General features: G+C 38.8%; 1 protein-coding gene across 1 annotated transcript in view; it reads left to right on the forward strand.

The window, feature by feature from the left end:
* Positions 1-19,478, forward strand: part of LOC127416597 (RELT-like protein 1) — a 45,584-nt gene that overhangs the window by 11,887 nt on the left and 14,219 nt on the right. Inside the window, exons 2-3 of the mRNA XM_051656027.1 lie at positions 2,771-2,962; positions 18,494-18,568. Coding sequence (XP_051511987.1) covers positions 2,771-2,962; positions 18,494-18,568 — 267 coding nt within the window. The remainder of the gene's footprint in view (positions 1-2,770; positions 2,963-18,493; positions 18,569-19,478) is intronic.

Genomic DNA, 19,478 nt, shown 5'->3' on the forward strand with positions numbered 1-19,478 from the left:
AAGACGCCTCTGACGTTGTCTGTGGTTCAGGAGTGGCTTAACAAGAGGAATACGACAACTGTAGCCAAATTCCTTGACATGTCTGTGTGTGGTGGCTCTTGATGCCTTGACCCCAGCCTCAATCCATTCCTTGTGAAGTTCACCCAAATTCTTGAATCGATTTTGCTTGACAATCATAAGGCTGCGGTTCTCTCAGTTGGTTGTGCATCTTTTTCTTCCACACTTTTTCCTTCCACTCAACTTTCTGTTAACATGCTTGGATACAGCACTCTGTGAACAGCCAGCTTCTTTGGCAATGAATGTTTGTGGCTTACCCTCCTTGTGAAGGGTGTCGGTGATTGTCTTCTGGACAACTGTCAAATCAGCAGTCTTCCCCATGATTGTGTAGCCTAGTGAACCAAACTGAGAGACCATTTTGAAGGCTCAGGAAACCTTTGCAGGTGTTTTGAGTTGATTAGCTGATTGGCATGTCACCATATTCTAATTTTTTGAGATAGTGAATTGGTGGGTTTTTGTTAAATGTGAGCCAAAATCATCACAATTAAAAGAACCAAAGACTTAAACTACTTCAGTCTGTGTGCATTGAATTTATTTAATACACGAGCTTCACAATTTGAGTTGAATTACTGAAATAAATGAACTTTTCCACGACATTCTAATTTATTGAGATGCACCTGTACTTGTGTATGTGTGTGTGTGTGTGTGTGTGTGTGTGTGTGTGTGTGTGTGTATGTGTGTATATATATTAGTATGATAAACTACATATGGGATTACATTTAATTTGTAGCCTTTGTGTCTGGGTCGCTCCATCACAGTGAGGTAAGACCAAGGACATTGATTTATATATTTATTATATTTTTATTATACTTGTGTGTGTGTGTGTGTGTGTGTGTGCGTGTGTGTGTGTGTATAAAATTAAATAACTGTAAAAAACCTATGCACTTACCTAAAACATACATGTAGACCAATACTAATGACATTAGGGTAACGTACATATATAAACTCTGAGTCTTCATTAAAGCTATCACATTTTTTACATTTCACATGTTATTTTTCAGAATACAAGTGGTGAAATTTGGCTTTTTAGAAAATGCGCTCTGCCTGTGTTCAGATATTTAACGCACATACTGGTCTGATAAGCCTCCGAGTTTCTCGTACCGCTTCACATTTCCTTTCCACCATAAAAACAGATCCTTGTCCATTGGTTTGCATGACACCAACAAGAACTGAATGCAACAGAGTAGAATTCAGTTAGTATCAAAATATTACAGGTATTGCCAGACTTGTCTTTGCTTGAAAGCACATCATGTCTCCTCTCATCCAACACCTCGACAACACACATCCACAGTGCCTCTCAGTGGACTCAATTGTAACTGCTAAATTTGGTGAGAGATTCAGAGGGAAAGTACAGTAAAATTCAGCATTGCCCATGGCAGACAAATTGCAAAGGAAAATAAATTTGCTATATTCGAGTAGTGTTTTTAGTAGTCGACTAGCTGGTGCAGAAAAAGTACTAGATTAGTTGATTATTCGTGCACATCCCTAGTTGCTATGACATTATTAGGTGATTGCTAGTGTGCACAGGGTGATTACTAGGTTGTTGCTTACTGGCCTAAGTCAAGAGACCACCCTCAAGTCACTTAAAAGTACTACGGTACTACCATGATTTTTGTTGTTTTTTTTGAACATGTGCCATGGTTTTTTGGAGAATTAGAATACTAATTCCATGGTATTCTTTTAAGTACCTTGGAATTCCAAGTAATCATTCAGTACCCTGGCATTATCTGAGTTTATCACTCTGCCATGGTACCGCTACAGCAATATTTGTAAGGGTTAAGAGTGATAGATGGAGAGAGAGATGAAACGAGAGACAGTAACAGTACAGTGGAAATTTACAGGGATTACTGCGTCCCCTGAGTCACTGCAGGGTAGCATGCCAGTGACTGTCCTCTGTGCTGTTCTCTGAGGGCATTCTTCCCTCTGCAGCTCTCTTTCACACAGTCTTGCTCTTTCTGTCATTCTGTGTTTAAATGACGGGCCAAACACTTGGCCTGTCTCATTTTGAGTCATGTGTAATGTGTCTGTATAGGCACTAGCTCTCGGCACTAACTCTCTTCTTTGGATGAAGTTTTATAGCATTGTAACTCAATGAAGTTATGATTTAATCCCAGCGTATATCTCAAATATAAAGTGTCTCTCAGTAAGAGTGCAGGTCTGAATTAAATTTTGCGATCAGCTCTTACCGAGACTCCTGATATAGTGCAGAATGTATCTTGCAAGTGCGTGTAGTCATTTAGCAGACACTTTTATCCAAAGTGACAGTTCCCTGTACTTAAGACTTACTCAAGAGTTCAATGGTGACAGCTCATGGCTTGTTCCTTGTGGAACTTGAATCAACAACCCCCAACTTTCTGGCTCATTCTAGAGACCATTTTTGGACCAAAAATTTTATACACAAGTGTGTGCATGATGAGACATCAATATTTTTGGTCCTTCCCCCCCTCCTCCCCCCCCCCTGAAAAAAAAAAAAAAACTGTAAAATTTAAGTTATAGTATCAGTCAAATGTCTTGACACACTTGACTGAATATATGTTAATGTAAATTATCTTAAAAGACTTATGCTGCAAAGGTGAAATTAGGCATAATTTATATTTGTCTAGAAAAACTATGTACACATTTCTTGTATGAGCTAAAAAATTCACATCAACTATCAATGTATACTGTATCTTAACTGAATTGCATTATAGTAAATGATGTCTCATCCTCTCAGATGGCAAAGGTGACGGGAACACGGTTAACTTTGCCTTTGTCCTGGTGCCAGTCTTCTTCCTGCTGGGGCTTCTGGGAGTCCTCATCTGCCATGTTCTGAAGAGGAAGGGCTACCGCTGTACCACTGAGGCAGAGGAAGACGAGAAGCTGGAGAAAGAGGACAACGAAGGGGAGATGGGTCTAGAAAAAGGAGGTGAGGGTGTTTTATTGGATGTAGATTAATTTCTGTGATTTATTCATTCTTTTTCTATTTGTTTGTAATTGTAAAATTATGCACAGGGAGTCTAAAATCTGTGTTGTGTTAAACTGCAACTAATTATATCTTTTATGAAAGGAATAGTTCAACCAAAAATGAAATTTCTGTCATTATTTGCTCAACTGTCGTTGAGTATGGCAAAAGATTTTTGTGTATATAATGACAAAATTGTAATTTTTGGGCAAACTGTTTCATTGTTTACATAAAATCATTGTTTTAAATGGCTTGAATGTGGTATAATAAATACAAGCAATGGGTGGAAGTGAGAATTAAGTTGAAAATAAGTAAATATTTTTAAACTGATTGCTACTAAGCAATCAGTTGAAGGACCATTGGAGGTTGAAATTGGACATTAATACGTGATCTCATTCCATGCTGTTTCAAGTGATTTGGGGATGGATGATATATACAGTGGATATAAAAAGTCTACACATCCCTATTAAAACAGCAGGTTTTTGTGATGTAAAAAAATTAAACCAAGATGGGGGGGCGCTGTTGGACACAATGGAGTGAGGTCACGTTTCCCGAAGCTCCGCCAAGTAGTGGCAAACTATTATTTACTTCAAAGCACAGTTTTAACTTATTTTATGGAAATACCACTGTAAAATATATTATCAGTGTCTGTCGATCACCATTGCCCTTTTGAACACCAACTAATGGCCGTAACCTACTTCTGAGTGACTACCGAATCAGGCCACAGATAAAACCTTGGACTTTCCTGAGCCAGCTAATACCACCTGGTGTCAACGGAATATGCAGACAAAATTAACCTTCACGACAACACTTTTCATCGTGTTGGGATTTGTTTTGCTCGCAGAGGAAGCTCCGGTCATATCCCCCTCCAAAACGAAGAAAGACGTAAGTGACCCTAAGCAAAGACGCTACTCCCCTGCATTAGCATTACTGCTAACGGAGCTACCATCACATATAATAAATATTGAACTTTACCTACGGGTCTGTAAACTGAACATTTTTATCAGACTATATTCTTAGAAGCACATACAGAACCTTGGCCACCTGATATATCACTAAAATGGGTGATAACTTGGCCTAAAAGGAACCCCACGGAGGTGGGCCTCGGCGGAGCCCCGACCCTGCTTAAGCAATCAACCCCACAAACAGCTCACCAAGCGGGGAGAAAAACTGTGATGACCAGGCCATGCCACTTAACCTGGGAACGTTCACCAAAGAACTTGAAGGACTGAAGCGGCATATATATGATAAATTAGACTCAAAAACGTATACATTTTCCAAAACACTCCACTCGGAAATGACTCCTAATAGAATATGAGCTGAAATCATCCGTGGCTACATTACAGACAACAGTGAACTCGCATGGCTCTGCCATAAAGGACCTCGAGCTCTCAGCTACCACTTACGGTGATGACTTAGCTATTCTCAGCAACACAGTGAATACTCTCAAAGGTGAAGTTAAAGTGCTTCGAGCTAAATGTGAGGACCTAGATGGAAGGTCAAGACGCAATAACGTTCGAATGGTGGGCGTCCCAGAGGGTCTGGAGTATCCCCGCCCGAGTCTGCAGGGCCTGCTAAACCTGGATGAAACGCCTCTCCTCGACTGCGCCCACAGATCCCTTTGAGAAAGGCCTAAGGATGGGGGCCCACCACGACTTTTATCATCAGAGTTCACTACTTTCACGTCAGAGAACAGATCCTGCGCCAGGTGGGGGAAGCTACCCCACTCCTGGACCAAGGCAAGAGACTGTTCATCTTCCCCGACTTTGCCCTATCCATGGCCAAGAAACGCGTAGAGTTTGGAAATGCTAAGCGCCTCTTGCACTACTGCCCAGGTGTCAAGTTTGGCCTCTTTTACCCAGCCGAGCTGAGGATCACTCTACTAAGGGGAGCTTTCTGCTAGTTCACTGACCCTGCTGCTGCGGTTGACTTTATTAACAGGGATTTGAGGAGGGCTGCCTCTCCCAACCCAGAGTAACGGGATTGACGATACTGACACTGACATTCAAACTTTATCCGATATATCCTTTGAAAGCCAATATTGGTAAGCCTATGTTGAATGAACCTTTTCAATACATCGTTCAGATATGATACATTAATTTTTTTCCAATAATATCCTCAATCCTATGTTAAATGAACCCTTTCATTGTAATTTTAAGATAGGAGGTATTTGGTTTTTCAATAATATCCTGTCTATCACCCTCTGTGTGTGCTCAGGGAGGAGGTTTATTTATTTTTTCTCTTTTTTCTCTTTTTCTTTATTTATCTACTTGGTTTCTTTTAGAAAACCTCTTTTGTTACCTCCAATGTAATTTCTGATGCTAATGGTAGATATATTATCGTCACTGGAAGCATTCATAATACTAAGCTGACTCTTGCCAACATATATGCGCCAAACTGGGTCGACAATAACTTTTTGCACTTTTTTTTCCCCTAAGATTTCAGATATGTCCTCACACTTTCTTGTCCTTGGGGGGGGGGGGGGGGGTTAACTGTTGGATGGGTCCTTTGGATCGGTCCTCCAGTAAACCTAGCAATCCATCTAAATCCCCTAATATTATCAAAACTTTTCTTCAGGAATTTTCTGTTATAGACTCCTGCCGTTTTTTTAACCCCACAGGCAAGGAGTACTCATTTTTCTCCCCTGTCCATCATACTTATACCTGCATTGATTATTTTTTCCTAGACAATGGACTCATACCCTCTGTTTGTTCATGTTCTCACAGTTCTGTTGTCATATCGGACCACGGCCCACTGATTTTAGATTTAACAGTAGGTGGAGGACCTAAATCCTGTGCACCTTGGCGTTTCAATACACGCTTATTGTCTGACGACAAATTTGTCTAATTTCTGACTGCTCAGATTGATCTCTTTAGAGCCACGAATGAGACACCTGGTGTCTCAGAATCTCTTCTCTGGGAAACCTTAAGGCCTACATCAGGAGACAAATTATGTCTTATACTAGTTTGGATAGGAAACAGAGGAAAAAGGTTTTGTCTGAGCTGATGATTCAGATATTACAGTTTGATAATATGCATGCAACTTTACCTTCCCCGATGGTGTACAAGGATCATCTCTCTTTACAAGCGGAGTTTGATAACTTGTCAACTGTTCAAGTTGAAGACGTTACTTAAATCACGACATACTCATAATGAGTATGGGGATAAGGCAAGTACACTACTTTCCCACTAACTTCGTCAGACATCCCCAACTGCTGAGATTCCCCAAATTCGATCTCCCACGGGTTTGACAACTGATCCTCAGCTAATTAATGATCATTTTAGGGGTTTTTATGCCTCCCTCTATACTTTCGAACAGTTAGCTGACCCTTCGGTTGTCGACTCGTTTTTCAGCACTCTTACTGTCCCCACTATTGATACTGTTTCTAAGCTTCAATTGGAGGAGCCCATAACAATTGAGGAGATTTCACGTGCAGCAAGTGCAATGTAGTGCTCCAAGTGTCCCGGACCTGATGGGTTTCCTGTCAAGTTTTATAGGAAGTTTATGGTTAAGATTGCCCCACTCCTGTTCAGTATGTTTACCTATTCATTGGATACCACCTCTCTTCCTCAATCTTTGTGACAGGCCTCTATTTCATTAATATTAAAAAAGAACGCCATTGAGCCTCTTGCAATTGCGCTCTGATCTAACCCTCACATCACAGGGGTGACCAGGGAAGGCATTGAGCAGAGGTTATCGCTTTACCACGTATCGCACGTGGACGTGACTTGCTTCTTTATGTCTCCAGGCCTGATATATCTATACCTGTTGTGCCCTCTGTTCTTAATTCATTTGGTCCCGTCTCTGGCTACAAGCTGAACTTTAATAAGAGTGAACTATTCCCTCTAAATGCTGCAGCTCGCAAATACCCACTTCATACAATACCATTTAGAATAGTTTTGGACAGTTTCACGTACCTGGGGGTCCAAGTCACTGACAAATTTAAGAAACTTCAAGTATCATTTTACCCCTCTCCTCACTCCACTACAGCAGGACTTTGAGAGATGGTCATTACTCCCTTTATCTCTAGCTGGTCGGATTAATTAGGTTAAAATGAATATCATACCTAAGTTTTTCTTCCTATTTCAATGCATTCCTATCTTTATTCCAACATAATTTTTTTCAGAACTCAGGGTTCATTTGGAATAAGAAGAATCCAAGAATTCGTAAAGTATACCTGCAGAGACAAAAGAGGTTGGGGGGCATAGTCCTACAAATTTTAACTTTTATTATTGGGGTGCCAACTTCTGCATACTTCAGTATTGGCTGTGTGCAGATAGCTTGCATAACGTCCGAGCTTGGTTGAGGTTGGAAGCATCTTCCTGTGTGCCATCTTCACTGGCTTCTTTGGTTTACACCCCTAGAGGTTCAGCCTGCTCAGAACTATGCAAAAACATTTTAGTCAAAACGACTCTCAAAATCTGGAACCAATTTAGATGTCACTTTAGATTGTAACCATTTTCATTGCAGGCTCCTACAGCCAAAAATCATGCTTTCCATCCCTCTTTAGCAGATGGAGCTTTTTCCATGTGGTCTAATCTTGGTATAAAGTCATTTTAATGATTTGTATATTGAGGGCACATTTGCATCCTCCCTGAAGCTTTCAGCTAAATTTGGTATCCCAAAAAATATATATATATTTTTTTTAGATATCTACAGGTTGTGTGGGACACAAGCTCCCAATTTCCCTCTCAGCCTGTAAACCCCTCCATTGATTCTTTTTTATTACCACCCCTTATGTCAAAAGTTATCGTCTCGTGTGGTTATGAGAGAATCTTCTCTCTTTGGAGTTCCTCACTGTCAGTTGTTAAAATATCATGGGAGCAGGATTTGGGCGAAGAACTTACAGATGATCTATGGAATGATGTTCTCCTTCGGGTCCACTCTTCATCTATATGTGCCAAACATGGTCTCATTCAATGCAAAATTGTACACTGCACTCACTGGCCAAAACTTAGACTTTCACAAATTTATCCTGATATTGACCCTGTTTGTGATAGGTGCCGACAAGCTCCTGCCTCACTGAATCATATGCTTTGGTCTTGCCCATCTCTTCATAACTATTGGTCCAATATTTTTTAAACGTTATCAGGGGTACTTCAGGTGCCCTTTGATCCAGTTGATCCATCAACTGCACTCTTTGGGGTAATACCGGATACAGTGGTTTTGTCAAGAAAACTATTGGCTAGACGGTTAATATTACTTCATTGGAAGTCATCCTCTCCTCCATCCCATGAGGCTTGGATCAGAGATATTCTCCATTTTAGTAAATTATAAAAGATTAAATACACACTGCGTGGGTCTACGGTTAAATTTTTCAAATTATGGCAACCACTCTTTGACGATATAGAGACATTGCAGTTCCAGAGTGTACCTCAGTGAAGCTGGCTGTTATTTAAAACTTTTTTTTTTTTTTTTTATTACTTCTGTTAGGTTTGCTCCTTTGACTCAATACTGAGCTGTAGTGCCAACAGTAACTATTTTGCTTCTTACCATGAAGACTTTTTTTATAAGTGTATAAAAAAACTTTTCTTTTATACACCTATGTATGTGTGGGTATATGTACACTACCGTTCAAAAGTTTAGGGTTACTTATTCATTCTTTATTTTTTTCACATTTTAGAATAATATTAGAGTCATCACAACTATGGAATAATAGAAATGGAAATATGGGAATTATGTTGTGACTAAAAAAATCCTAAATAAATCAAAACTAGGGATGCACCGATCCGATACCTGGATCGGTATCGGCTCTGATACTGAAGCTTTTAGACGGATCAGATCGGTAAAGAAATTGGTACCTTTATTCAACAAAGTGGCATTCAACTGATCACAATATATAGTCAGGACATTAATAACGTGAACAATTACTATTACAATGTGAAAAAATGTTCAGAACTTCTTAAACTACTTCAAAGAGTTCTCATCAAAAAATCCTCCACGTGCAGCAGTGACAGCTTTGCAGATCCTTGGCATTCTAGCTGTCAGTTTGTCCAGATACTCAGGTGACATTTCACCCCACGCTTCCTGTAGCACTTGCCATAGATGTGGCTGTCTTGTCGGGCACTTCTCACGCACCTTACAGTGTAGCTGATCCCACAAAAGCTTATTGGGGTTAAGATCCATAACACTCTTTTCCAATTATCTGTTGTCCAATGTCTGTGTTTCTTTGCCCACTCTAACCTTTTCTTTTTGTTTTCTGTTTCAAAAGTGGCTTTTTCTTTGCAATTCTTCTCATAAGGCCTGCACCCCTGAGTCTTCTCTTTACTGTTGTACATGAAACTGGTGTTGAGCGGGTAGAATTCAATGAAGCTGTCAGCTGAAGACATGTGAGGTGTCTATTTCTCAAACTAGAGACTCTGATGTACTTATCCTCTTGTTTAGTTGTATATCTGGCCTTCCACATCTCTTTCTGTCCTTTTTAGAGCCAGTTGTCCTTTGTCTTTGAAGACTGTAGTGTACACCTTTGTATGAAATCTTCAGTTTTTTGGCAATTTCAAGTATTGTATATCCTTCATTCCTCAAAACAATGATTGACTGATGAGTTTCTAGAGAAAGCTGTTTCTTTGTTGCCATTTTTGATCTAATATTGACCTTAAGACATGCCAGTCTATTGCTTACTGTGGCAACTCAAAAACAAACACAAAGACAACGTTAAGCTTCATTTAATGAACCAAATAGCTTTCAACTGTGTTTGATAAAATGGCATGTGATTTTCTAGTACCAAAATAGCAATTTAGCATGATTACTCAAGGATAAGGTGTTGGAGTGATGGCTGCTGGAAATGGGGCCTGTCTAGATTTGATCAAAAATGACTTTTTTCAAATAGTGATGGTGCTGATTTTTACATCAGTAATGTCCTGACTATACTTTGTGATCAGTTGAATGCCACTTTGGTGAATTAAAGTACCAATTTCCTTCCGAAACAGCAAAATCTATACATTATTCCAAACTTTTGGCCGCCGGTGTATATTAGTGTTGCAGCGGTATACCAGTATCACAGTATACCACGGTATGAAAATAGACAGTTATCATACAATGTACCTTTGCTTATCTACAGCATTGAGAAAAAAATTCAACCGGACGGAGAATCTCACCTGCACGTGTGCATCTCCTTTCCTCCTCGTCTGCCTGTCAGACTCGTCAACTTGCGCAACACACACATGCAGCAGAGAAAATGTCAGAGGGAAGCCAGGCGAGGGGGTCTGACATAAGTGAGTGTGTGAGTTAAAGCAGTGTTTCTCAACTAGTGGGTCGCAGGTCTTTTCAGACTGGGTCGTGGACAGCAGGGAATGAACAATGACATGGTTCTCCCATTGAAGATATTTCGGCGGCCGCCCAAGTGATAGCCTATTTAGGACTGCCAAGGAAGATTTAATGATAATCTCGCAATCAGCTAAAGGCTTCTCATCTGCACTTTCGCACGAGTGTAACGGAACCAGCTCGCGATCATGATCTGCTCTTCTCTCCGGCTCACGCGTGCAACAACTGAGCTTCCCTTGGTATTGCGGAGTGCAGACCTCAAAACTGATGTGACCAATTTAAATTCTAGTGAGACTTTTCTAGTTTAAAGTGTTACGGAGGAAGTCAAGTCAAACCTCTCAAACAGTTGGCAGCCCTGGCATGCCAAACAGCACTGAGGAGGAAAAGAGCAGCACTGTGCTATGCGCAAATTTTTTTTTTCCATTATACATCATCACCTTTACAAAATTGTTTCACGATTTTACATGATATTTTGACAAAATGTTATAGTTTCTTATGAAATAATCTAATAGTAGAATCTATTAGACCTCATTTTATATCAACAGTGGCAGTTGTAGTTGAAGTTTCAAGATGTGTTTCAGCTAGTATTTCTATTTTCATAAATACTAGAATTCGTTATTTTTACTATTATTCAAGACTAGCTACACTGACCTAACCATGGTAATGATGAGCCTTTCCTCCTGTGTAATATGTATGTTTTGTTTGAATTATGTTTGAAATTAGGAAACAAACGGGATAATAATGGGCTCATAAGTAAATATGCTCTTAAATTTTTAAAAGGGGGGAGATAAAACTTCCTGTAGATTTTGTTGTTGACGTCAACAACAAAAATAATGTCACATGATGCATGGCCTTATACTTGAAAACCATGAACAAAACTATGCAACATAAAAGGAAATGCGACCCAGGATACATTAAATACAGGCTACGTTTCTACTATGGTGGGTCGCCACTTGATTTCCAATGTAAAATCTGGGTCCTGAAGCAAAAGGTACAGGTACAGACAGGAGTAGTCTGGCCGTACTGTCGCATGCCTACAGTATATGTTAATTATTAATAATCAAAGGACATTAAAGCTCACACAGCTGATGTTATTTTTCATTTAGTAGTTAATTTAACATGCTATGCTAACATGTAAACTAACATGCTTTAGATATATAACATGTTATAGTTACATGCTATTTTTTATCATGTTTATAATTTGGTTTATTATAATTCTGTTAGCTTCCTTAGGGAGACTTTTTTTACACATACTTCAATTTAAAAAAATGGTTTAAAGTTTCAATTATAATAAAGCGTTTGTTCAACCAAAAATTCCTTTAAGGGTCATTGTAACTGATAATAATAATTGTGTAATACCGTATACTGTGAAAATGTGATATGTTTTGAGATGGTTAACATACCCTGAAAATCTCATACCGTTGCAACCCTAGTGTGTATGCATGTGTGTGTGTGTGTGTGTGTGTGTGTGTATTGGCCACTTGGAAGCAGAATTGTTTTCTTTATTTTCTGACATATTTTAAAAAGAGGGGTGAAGAAAAATCATGGAAAAGAAATGCACCAATAAATTTAGTCCCTTTTACTTCACATCCACATACACTCATTCTAATAGTTAAATACAAATTACTCATCATCTCATTATTGTGTCAAATCTGTGATTGTATCTCCAGTACTTGCAGGAATTAGTTTTAGTGTCATCATTTACAGTCATGTGTTCATTGGAGTACAGCCAATACTCTACATCCCTCTCTAGGTTTTTCCCCAAGATTTGTTCCTCATCTTGCGTAACCATCTCAAGAAAGGAATTTTTCTTTATCACAGTCATCCTTGGCTTGCTCACTGGGGGTATTATGGTATTAATTTCTGTAAAGCTGCTTTGAAACATTTTATTGTGAAAAATGCTATACAAACTAGATTTATTTATGGTGCTTGCCTGAACAAAGTTACTGCCATGATGCTAGGTTGTTGTGGGTAGTTGCTTGGGCATTGCAATGCAGTTACTAAGGTGTTCTGAGTAGTTCTTAACAAGTTGCTGTGCGGTTACTAATGTATTATGGGTGGTTGCTAGGGTGTTATTTTGTTTCTGTGGTGTTCTGGGTGGTTGCTTACTGGCCCAAGTCAAAAGAGCCCACCCCCAAGTCTTTATGAATCTGGGACAGGATTCACAAAAATGTTCTTAAGAAAAAAATAAATAAAGTTCTTGGTGTAAATTATAAGAAGTTTGTAAATGTTCAGTTCTTATGAAGTGCATTCTTGAAAAATTCTTAAGTTCTCAAATATTTTCTTAAAAACATATATACCAGGCTTTGACATTGTCTGGTTACACTAGCCTGCTCATGTGTTGTGTAAAGTGTGTGAGATGCTTTTAGTTTAATGACAATAACCATCATAGAAGAATTTACTTGCTTGCAACAATTTGACAAATTATAATTTGACATGGAGGAAAAGAAAAGTAACAAAACCAGTAGACAAGAGCTGGATGTTCTTGAGGAAATTACTGCAAGGAAAAAGTTCTCCTTGGGAAGCTTGATAATTAGATCATGTCGTTGATATAATTATTATGTTCCTATGGACTTTTAAAGATCGCAGAGAGAGAGCTCTAGGCAGTGCATAGTTTGACTAGCATGATTGGACTAGCATAGAGTTGACTAGCATGATTGGTCACCACATTAAGAAGCTTCAAAACAACATTTATTGATTATATTTTGCAATAACATTTACATGGTTTGAAAGCTGAAAATAACAGTTAAAAAAAAAGGTTCTATTTAGAACCTTTTAGGGGTTCCAAATATGAAGCGAGCGAAAGCACCCCTTTTGGGTTCTGTATGGAACCTTTTCTCCTAAGAGTGTAATAGTGATGCTTGCCTTAGCAAACAATACTAATAAAACTGACTTGACTCCAGCAACTAGCGTAAGTTCACTAGCGTACTGTATGTAGAGTTCTGCGAAAGTTAGTTTTACCTGACCAAAAAAAAAAGTTTCATTTTTTTAATTTTATTTCTCTATTTTTAACAGAAATGTTGACTCGACATTAGGGCTGCCCCCTAATAGTCGACAAAATGTTAGGTGAAGAGAAGAGTTCTAATTGGTTGGTCGCAGAAAAAACCCCCACAGGAAACCAACAAACACCGGTATTACCGCTGGTTGGACGCTAGGTGGTACTATGGGATAATTTCCGTTAAGCAGGGTTAGGGTTAAGCCTAAACTATAAAGCAAGACACCTTGATTTCAAACTTTGAACTTTATTTTTTATTTATTTTAACTAAAAATTTCAATGAAAATGGGAAAAAAATTGTGTGTTGTTCAACTTTTTTGAAAGATGGCTTTACAATAGTTGTGAAGGGCTATTTTCTCTACCGGTCGGGTATTTCATTGTCCGGGAAAATACATCATGTGTGTGAATAAATTAGTTTTGTTCCCTCCTTCACGATATACACTATATTGCCAAAAGTATTCGCTCATCTGCCTTTAGACGCATATGAACTTAAGTGACATCCCATTCTTAATCCATAGGGTTTAATATGACGTCAGCCCACCCTTTGCAGCTATAACAGCTTCAACTCTTCTGGGAAGACTTTCCACAAGGTTTAGGAGTGTGTTTATGGGAATTTTTGACCATTCTTCCAGAAGTGCATTTATGAGGTCAGACACTGATGTTGGACGAGAAGGCCTGGCTCGCAGTCTTCGCTCTAATTCATCCCAAAGGTGCTCTGTCGGGTTGAGGTCAGGACTCTGTGCAGGCCAGTCAAGTTCTTCCACACCAAACTCGCTCATCCATGTCTTTATGGACCTTGCTTTGTGCACTGGTGCGCAGTCATGTTGGAACAGGAAGGGGCCATCCCCAAACTGTTCCCACAAAGTTGGGAGCATGGAATTGTCCAAAATCTCTTGGTATGCTGAAGCATTCAGAGTTCCTTTCACTGGAACTAAGGGGCCAAGCCCAGCTCCTGAAAAACAACCCCACACCATAATCCCCCCTCCACCAAACTTCACAGTTGGCACAATGCAGTCAGACAAGTACCGTTCTCCTGGCAACCGCCAAACCCAGACTCGTCCATCAGATTGCCAGATGGAGAAGCGTGATTCGTCACTCCAGAGAACGCGTCTCCACTGCTCTAGAGTCCAGTGGCGGCCTGCTTTACACCACTGCATCCGACGCTTTGCATTGCACTTGGTGATGTATGGCTTGGATGCAGCTGCTCGGCCATGGAAACCCATTCCATGAAGCTCTCTACGCACTGTTCTTGAGCTAATCTGAAGGCCACATGAACTTTGGAGGTCTGTAGTGATTGACTCTGCAGAAAGTTGGCGACCTCTGCGCACTATGCGCCTCAGCATCCGCTGACCCCGCTCTGTCATTTTACGTGGCCTACCACTTCGTGGCTGAGTTGCTGTCATTCCCAATCGCTTCCACTTTGTTATAATACCACTGACAGTTGACTGTGAAATATTTAGTAGCGAGGAAATTGCACGACTGGACTTGTTGCACAGGTGGCATCCTATCACAGTACCATGCTGGAATTCACTGAGCTCCTGAGAGCGGCCCATTCTTTCACAAATGTTTGTAGAAGCAGTCTGCATGCCTAGGTGCTTCATTTTATACACCTGTGGCCATGGAAGTGATTGGAACTCCTGAATTAAATTATTTGGATGGGTGAGCGAATACTTTTGGCAATATAGTGTGTGTGTATATATATATATATATACACACACATTACTGTGCAAAGGTTTTAGGCACTTGTGAAAAATGTTGCATAGTGAGGATGTCTTTAAAAATAATGACAAATAGTTTTCATTTATCACTTAATGTCATACAAAGTCCAGTAAACATAAAAAAGCTAAATCAATATTTGGTGTGACCACCTTTGCCTTTAAAACATCACCAATTCTCCTAGGTACACCTGGACACAGTTTTTTTGTTTGTTGGCAGATAGGATGTTCCAAGCTTCTTGGAGAATTCGCCACAGTTCATCTATCTATTTAGGCTGTCTCAATTGCTTCTGTCTCTTTATGTAATCTCAGACTGACACGATGTTCAGTGGGGGTCTCTGTGGGGGCCATGACATCTGTTGCAGGGCTCCCTGTTCTTCTATTCTAATCTTTTCTATTTGCAAAAATAATGTTTGGTAGTCTAACATTAATATTTCCTATTGACACACTGAAGCTGAAGATATAAATAACCATTTTAAGACAAATGCTTTTGTGAAACATCTTATGTGCTAAGACTTTTGCACAGTACTGTATGTATATATATATATCGCAATATCCAATTACATCGGCAACCCCCGGGCTGAGGGATCGGTGAATATTTTTGCTTTAGTGATTTTGCATTGAAAATTAAATGTATTTAAAAAATGAAAAACTTAAATCAAATACATTTCTAAATTCAATTTGTACTTCAAACTAAACGAAAATGCAATTCAAATAATGAAGTGATCAAAAAATAATATATAGGCTACATAAGTAACCACCATTCCATTTACCGTCAGGCAAGTATCCGTCTAAACATGCAGGCGGAAAATGACTTACACAAATGAAGACATAAAAACAATTATAAATGTAAACATAATAATTATAGTGATGATAATAATCACTGAATTATAAATCATGGTACGAGGTGAATGTGTTTTTGTATTATTTTATGATTTAATCACAGATGTATAGGCTGCAGAGTTGGTCACAATAAACCGCTCTGTGGAAATAAAGTGAACTGAACTCAAAGTCCTGAGCTGAGATGTCTGAGGTCATTTGCAGCACTCAGACGATACTGTTCTTGGAAAGAAAAAAAAAAAAAAATCAGAAGACAGAAACAAAGAAGAGTGAGAAACTTTTACATGCTTGTGTTCCACGAGACTGCACGCCTCCAAAAAAAAACAGCGCATCATACATGCGCATAGACTGCTTTTCTGTCATCTATTTTTACAAATATATTTTCTAATATTAATTATTTGTAATATTAATTTGATAATAATAATAATAATAGCCTAATAATAATAATAATTTAATACATTTATGGAAAAACGAGCCAAATATCTTCTTGATATCGTCAAAGGCATCAGCTATTGGCGATCACTCTGACCATCGTCTATCTTCGAGATCATCATCCCTACCCTAATATGCATTTCTCTCTATAAATTAACAAAATGTTCAGACAGTCTCCTTGCTGGTTTTTCAGAATCATTACCGCTTCTGCCAGTGTCGCTGCAGCTCGCTTCGTGCGTGCGCTTGTAAAATGTATATTTTTAAGGCTCATTATTACGGTTTAGTATTTCTCTGTAATGTAGAACAGTGTTAGCAATGTTAATTATAACATTCTATCAAAGCCCTGGAACTCAAACCATTTTCTGATGCCCCCCCAAAATATATATATATATATATTTAAGTAATTATATTAATATCATAAACATGTGACAACTAGTGGCTAAAGGCCACTAATGGCCTAATCGACTAGTATGTCTTAAACTAACGCCTACTAGTCGACTAGGAAAATCTTTGGCCGGGGGCAGCCCTACTCGACATATTGTCATTAAGCCTTTATTGGTCACAACAATACAAATTGTTTTCAGTGTGCTGTTTTTTTTTTTATTTTTTATAGTGTAACCTGTTTTGTCTTTGTATACTGATTTAAAATTCACTCTGTGTGTTGTTTACATACGCTGCTGCTATGGTGGTAGCTAGGAGGAGACTTGACCCACATTTCTCTTATAGTCTTATCATGCTTTTAGGATTGGATTTTAGAAAGGATTGATTTTCACTACCATTGCTGTATTGCTTTAGAAACTATTTCTTTTTACATTTTCTAAAATCTTTTTACATTCATTTAAAATGTATGTTTATTGATGTAAAAGTTATTTATTATTGTTTTCATGCCAGATTTCTGTATTTTTCTAGGATGTACACGTGGCATTGCCTGTATTCTAGGAAACTTGAAATGTGAGGACTTGTTCAACCTGGCACACCCATGTCTCTTTCACTATCTGTTTGACTACAAGTCTACTGAGCCACCCTATATGCCTTTGCAGTATTATAGAGCACTAGATATTTATATTCTCTTAATGAACCTATTCATTTATTTACAAAAGACACTTTTGAGGAGTTTTGATGTGTGGATGGATTTACAATAATTGTGTTTTAGATTAGAACTGTTGTGATGATAGTAAATGAAGCACAGCTTTGGGATGATCATAGTGGGTATAATTTTTTTTTTTTTTGTTCTCAAGAAACCTAGAATGTCCCTCCAGGCATTTTGTCAGTGCTTTATGATCTCTTCTGTGCATTAAAGAGATCATATCAACTTCAGAACTTAAAAGTTCCTCCGCAGCGAAAAAAGAAACATTTATTGATTCTAAGCTGCATAAACGCTCGTTCTGTACTTACACACGTTCTGTACACCACAACTTACTGACGTTAGCTAGAATACATCAACACATGATCGGTCAAATTTACACATCAACGACGCTTATTCGTTGTTCAGAAACTTGACCCGCCCAGACACAGTGAGGTGATTAATGAGAGAAATACTAGGATTGCTAAACACTAGAACAGGGGTATTCAATTAAAGTTCCAAGAGGTCTGGTCTCTACATTTCCTTCCCAGCTTAGGTCCGGATAATAATATGGAACTTACATGGTGTCAGTAGTTATATGGCTAGGAAATTATGTATCTTTTTTTTTAATAGTTTTTATTACTTTTATAAAGGACATGGGTGGTTTGTGTATGTATGTGTGTTTACTGTAAGTGGGCCCCCTTTTGAGCTGTAGCACATTTTTCAGAAACACCCCTCCATCTCCAGATCAGATGCTTTTATGAGGTTTATAAAAGTCTGAAGTTAACAGACAATATTGTTAGTATTGTAAATGTTAGGCTATTGTTTTCTGCTAACATAAGAGATTCCTCTTTGTACTAGTGCACCTGCATATTTAGTGTCACAATTCACAAAATAACAAACATCGTTGACAGTTGACAGTTTTAGGTAGTTAGCCCAACACTTTGCCAGTTAATGTCTTAACGCTCTCATTTCTGTTTAGATGTCTTGCTTGTATGACACAAAACCCCAAACAAGCAAGGTGGGTTTTCATTACATGCCATTGTAAGTCAATGCGCAGGGTGCCTCACAAAAAAAACGTCTCACAGGTTTTATTTTTCAAACAAAGCTAGGTTGAACACCTATATTGAATTTAATGAAATTGTATTGTTCTATTTTAACACAACCCCCCCTCTCTCTCTGTTCAGATCTGAACGACACCTTCAGTGAGGGCAACGCAGACACCGTGGGTCAAATCGTTCACTACATCATGAAAAATGAAGGTAAGGGTGAATGAATGTTTGGATAAAGATGTCCAGAGTTTGAGTTACTGTATTCTCCTTAAAGAATGCAGATGGATGATTTCTCTGTAAATGTGACCTCACAGAGAGTGTTAAAGGTGCTGTAAGCGATTTTAGCCATTCTGGAACTTCCACGAGACTGAGCTGTTAAATTAGACACGCCCCTCTTTTCAAAACACCGTCCCCCAAAGAAAGCAATGAGACCGACACCGAAGAGTAGAGCAGCAGTGCGTCTTCTCACATTTGTCAAACAACAGTAGCAAAATATTGCCCTCAGCTGACAACTGTTATGAATCGGAATATGACATTAAAGCTGAATGTTCTGCTTCAACTACTAGAAAATGCAGAATGATTGACAGGCAGAAAGCACATTGAAGTCTTCTGATTTGACTGATCAAAGAATCGCTTACAGCACCTTTAACATAAATGTTTAGTATTTGACTGGAATGATGTGCTCATGTAAGGTCTTTGGCACTATTAGAGGAAATGTAACAGTGGTTTAGACATCGCTGGATTATACACTCACCGGCCACTTTATTAGGTACACCTAGTTATTCTACAGTGATGATCTGGGGGTGCTTCCGGACCACCGGATCAAGACCCTGTCATGGCAAGCCCAATCTCCAGACCTGAACCCCATTGAAAGCCTTTGAAATGTGATCAAGAGGAAGATGGATGGTCACAAACCATTAAACAAAGCCGAGCTGCTTGAATTTTTGCACCAGGAGTGGCATAAAGTCACCCAACAGTAATGTGAAAGACTGGGAGAGAGCATGCCAAGACTCATGAAAGCTGTGATGGAAAATCAGGGTTACTCCACCAAATATTGATTTCTGAACTCTTCCTAAGTTAAAACATTAGTATTGTGTTGTTTAAAAATGAATATGAACTT

The sequence above is a fragment of the Myxocyprinus asiaticus genome, chromosome 2, assembly GCF_019703515.2.
Source record: "Myxocyprinus asiaticus isolate MX2 ecotype Aquarium Trade chromosome 2, UBuf_Myxa_2, whole genome shotgun sequence".
Classification (NCBI taxonomy): domain Eukaryota; kingdom Metazoa; phylum Chordata; class Actinopteri; order Cypriniformes; family Catostomidae; genus Myxocyprinus; species Myxocyprinus asiaticus.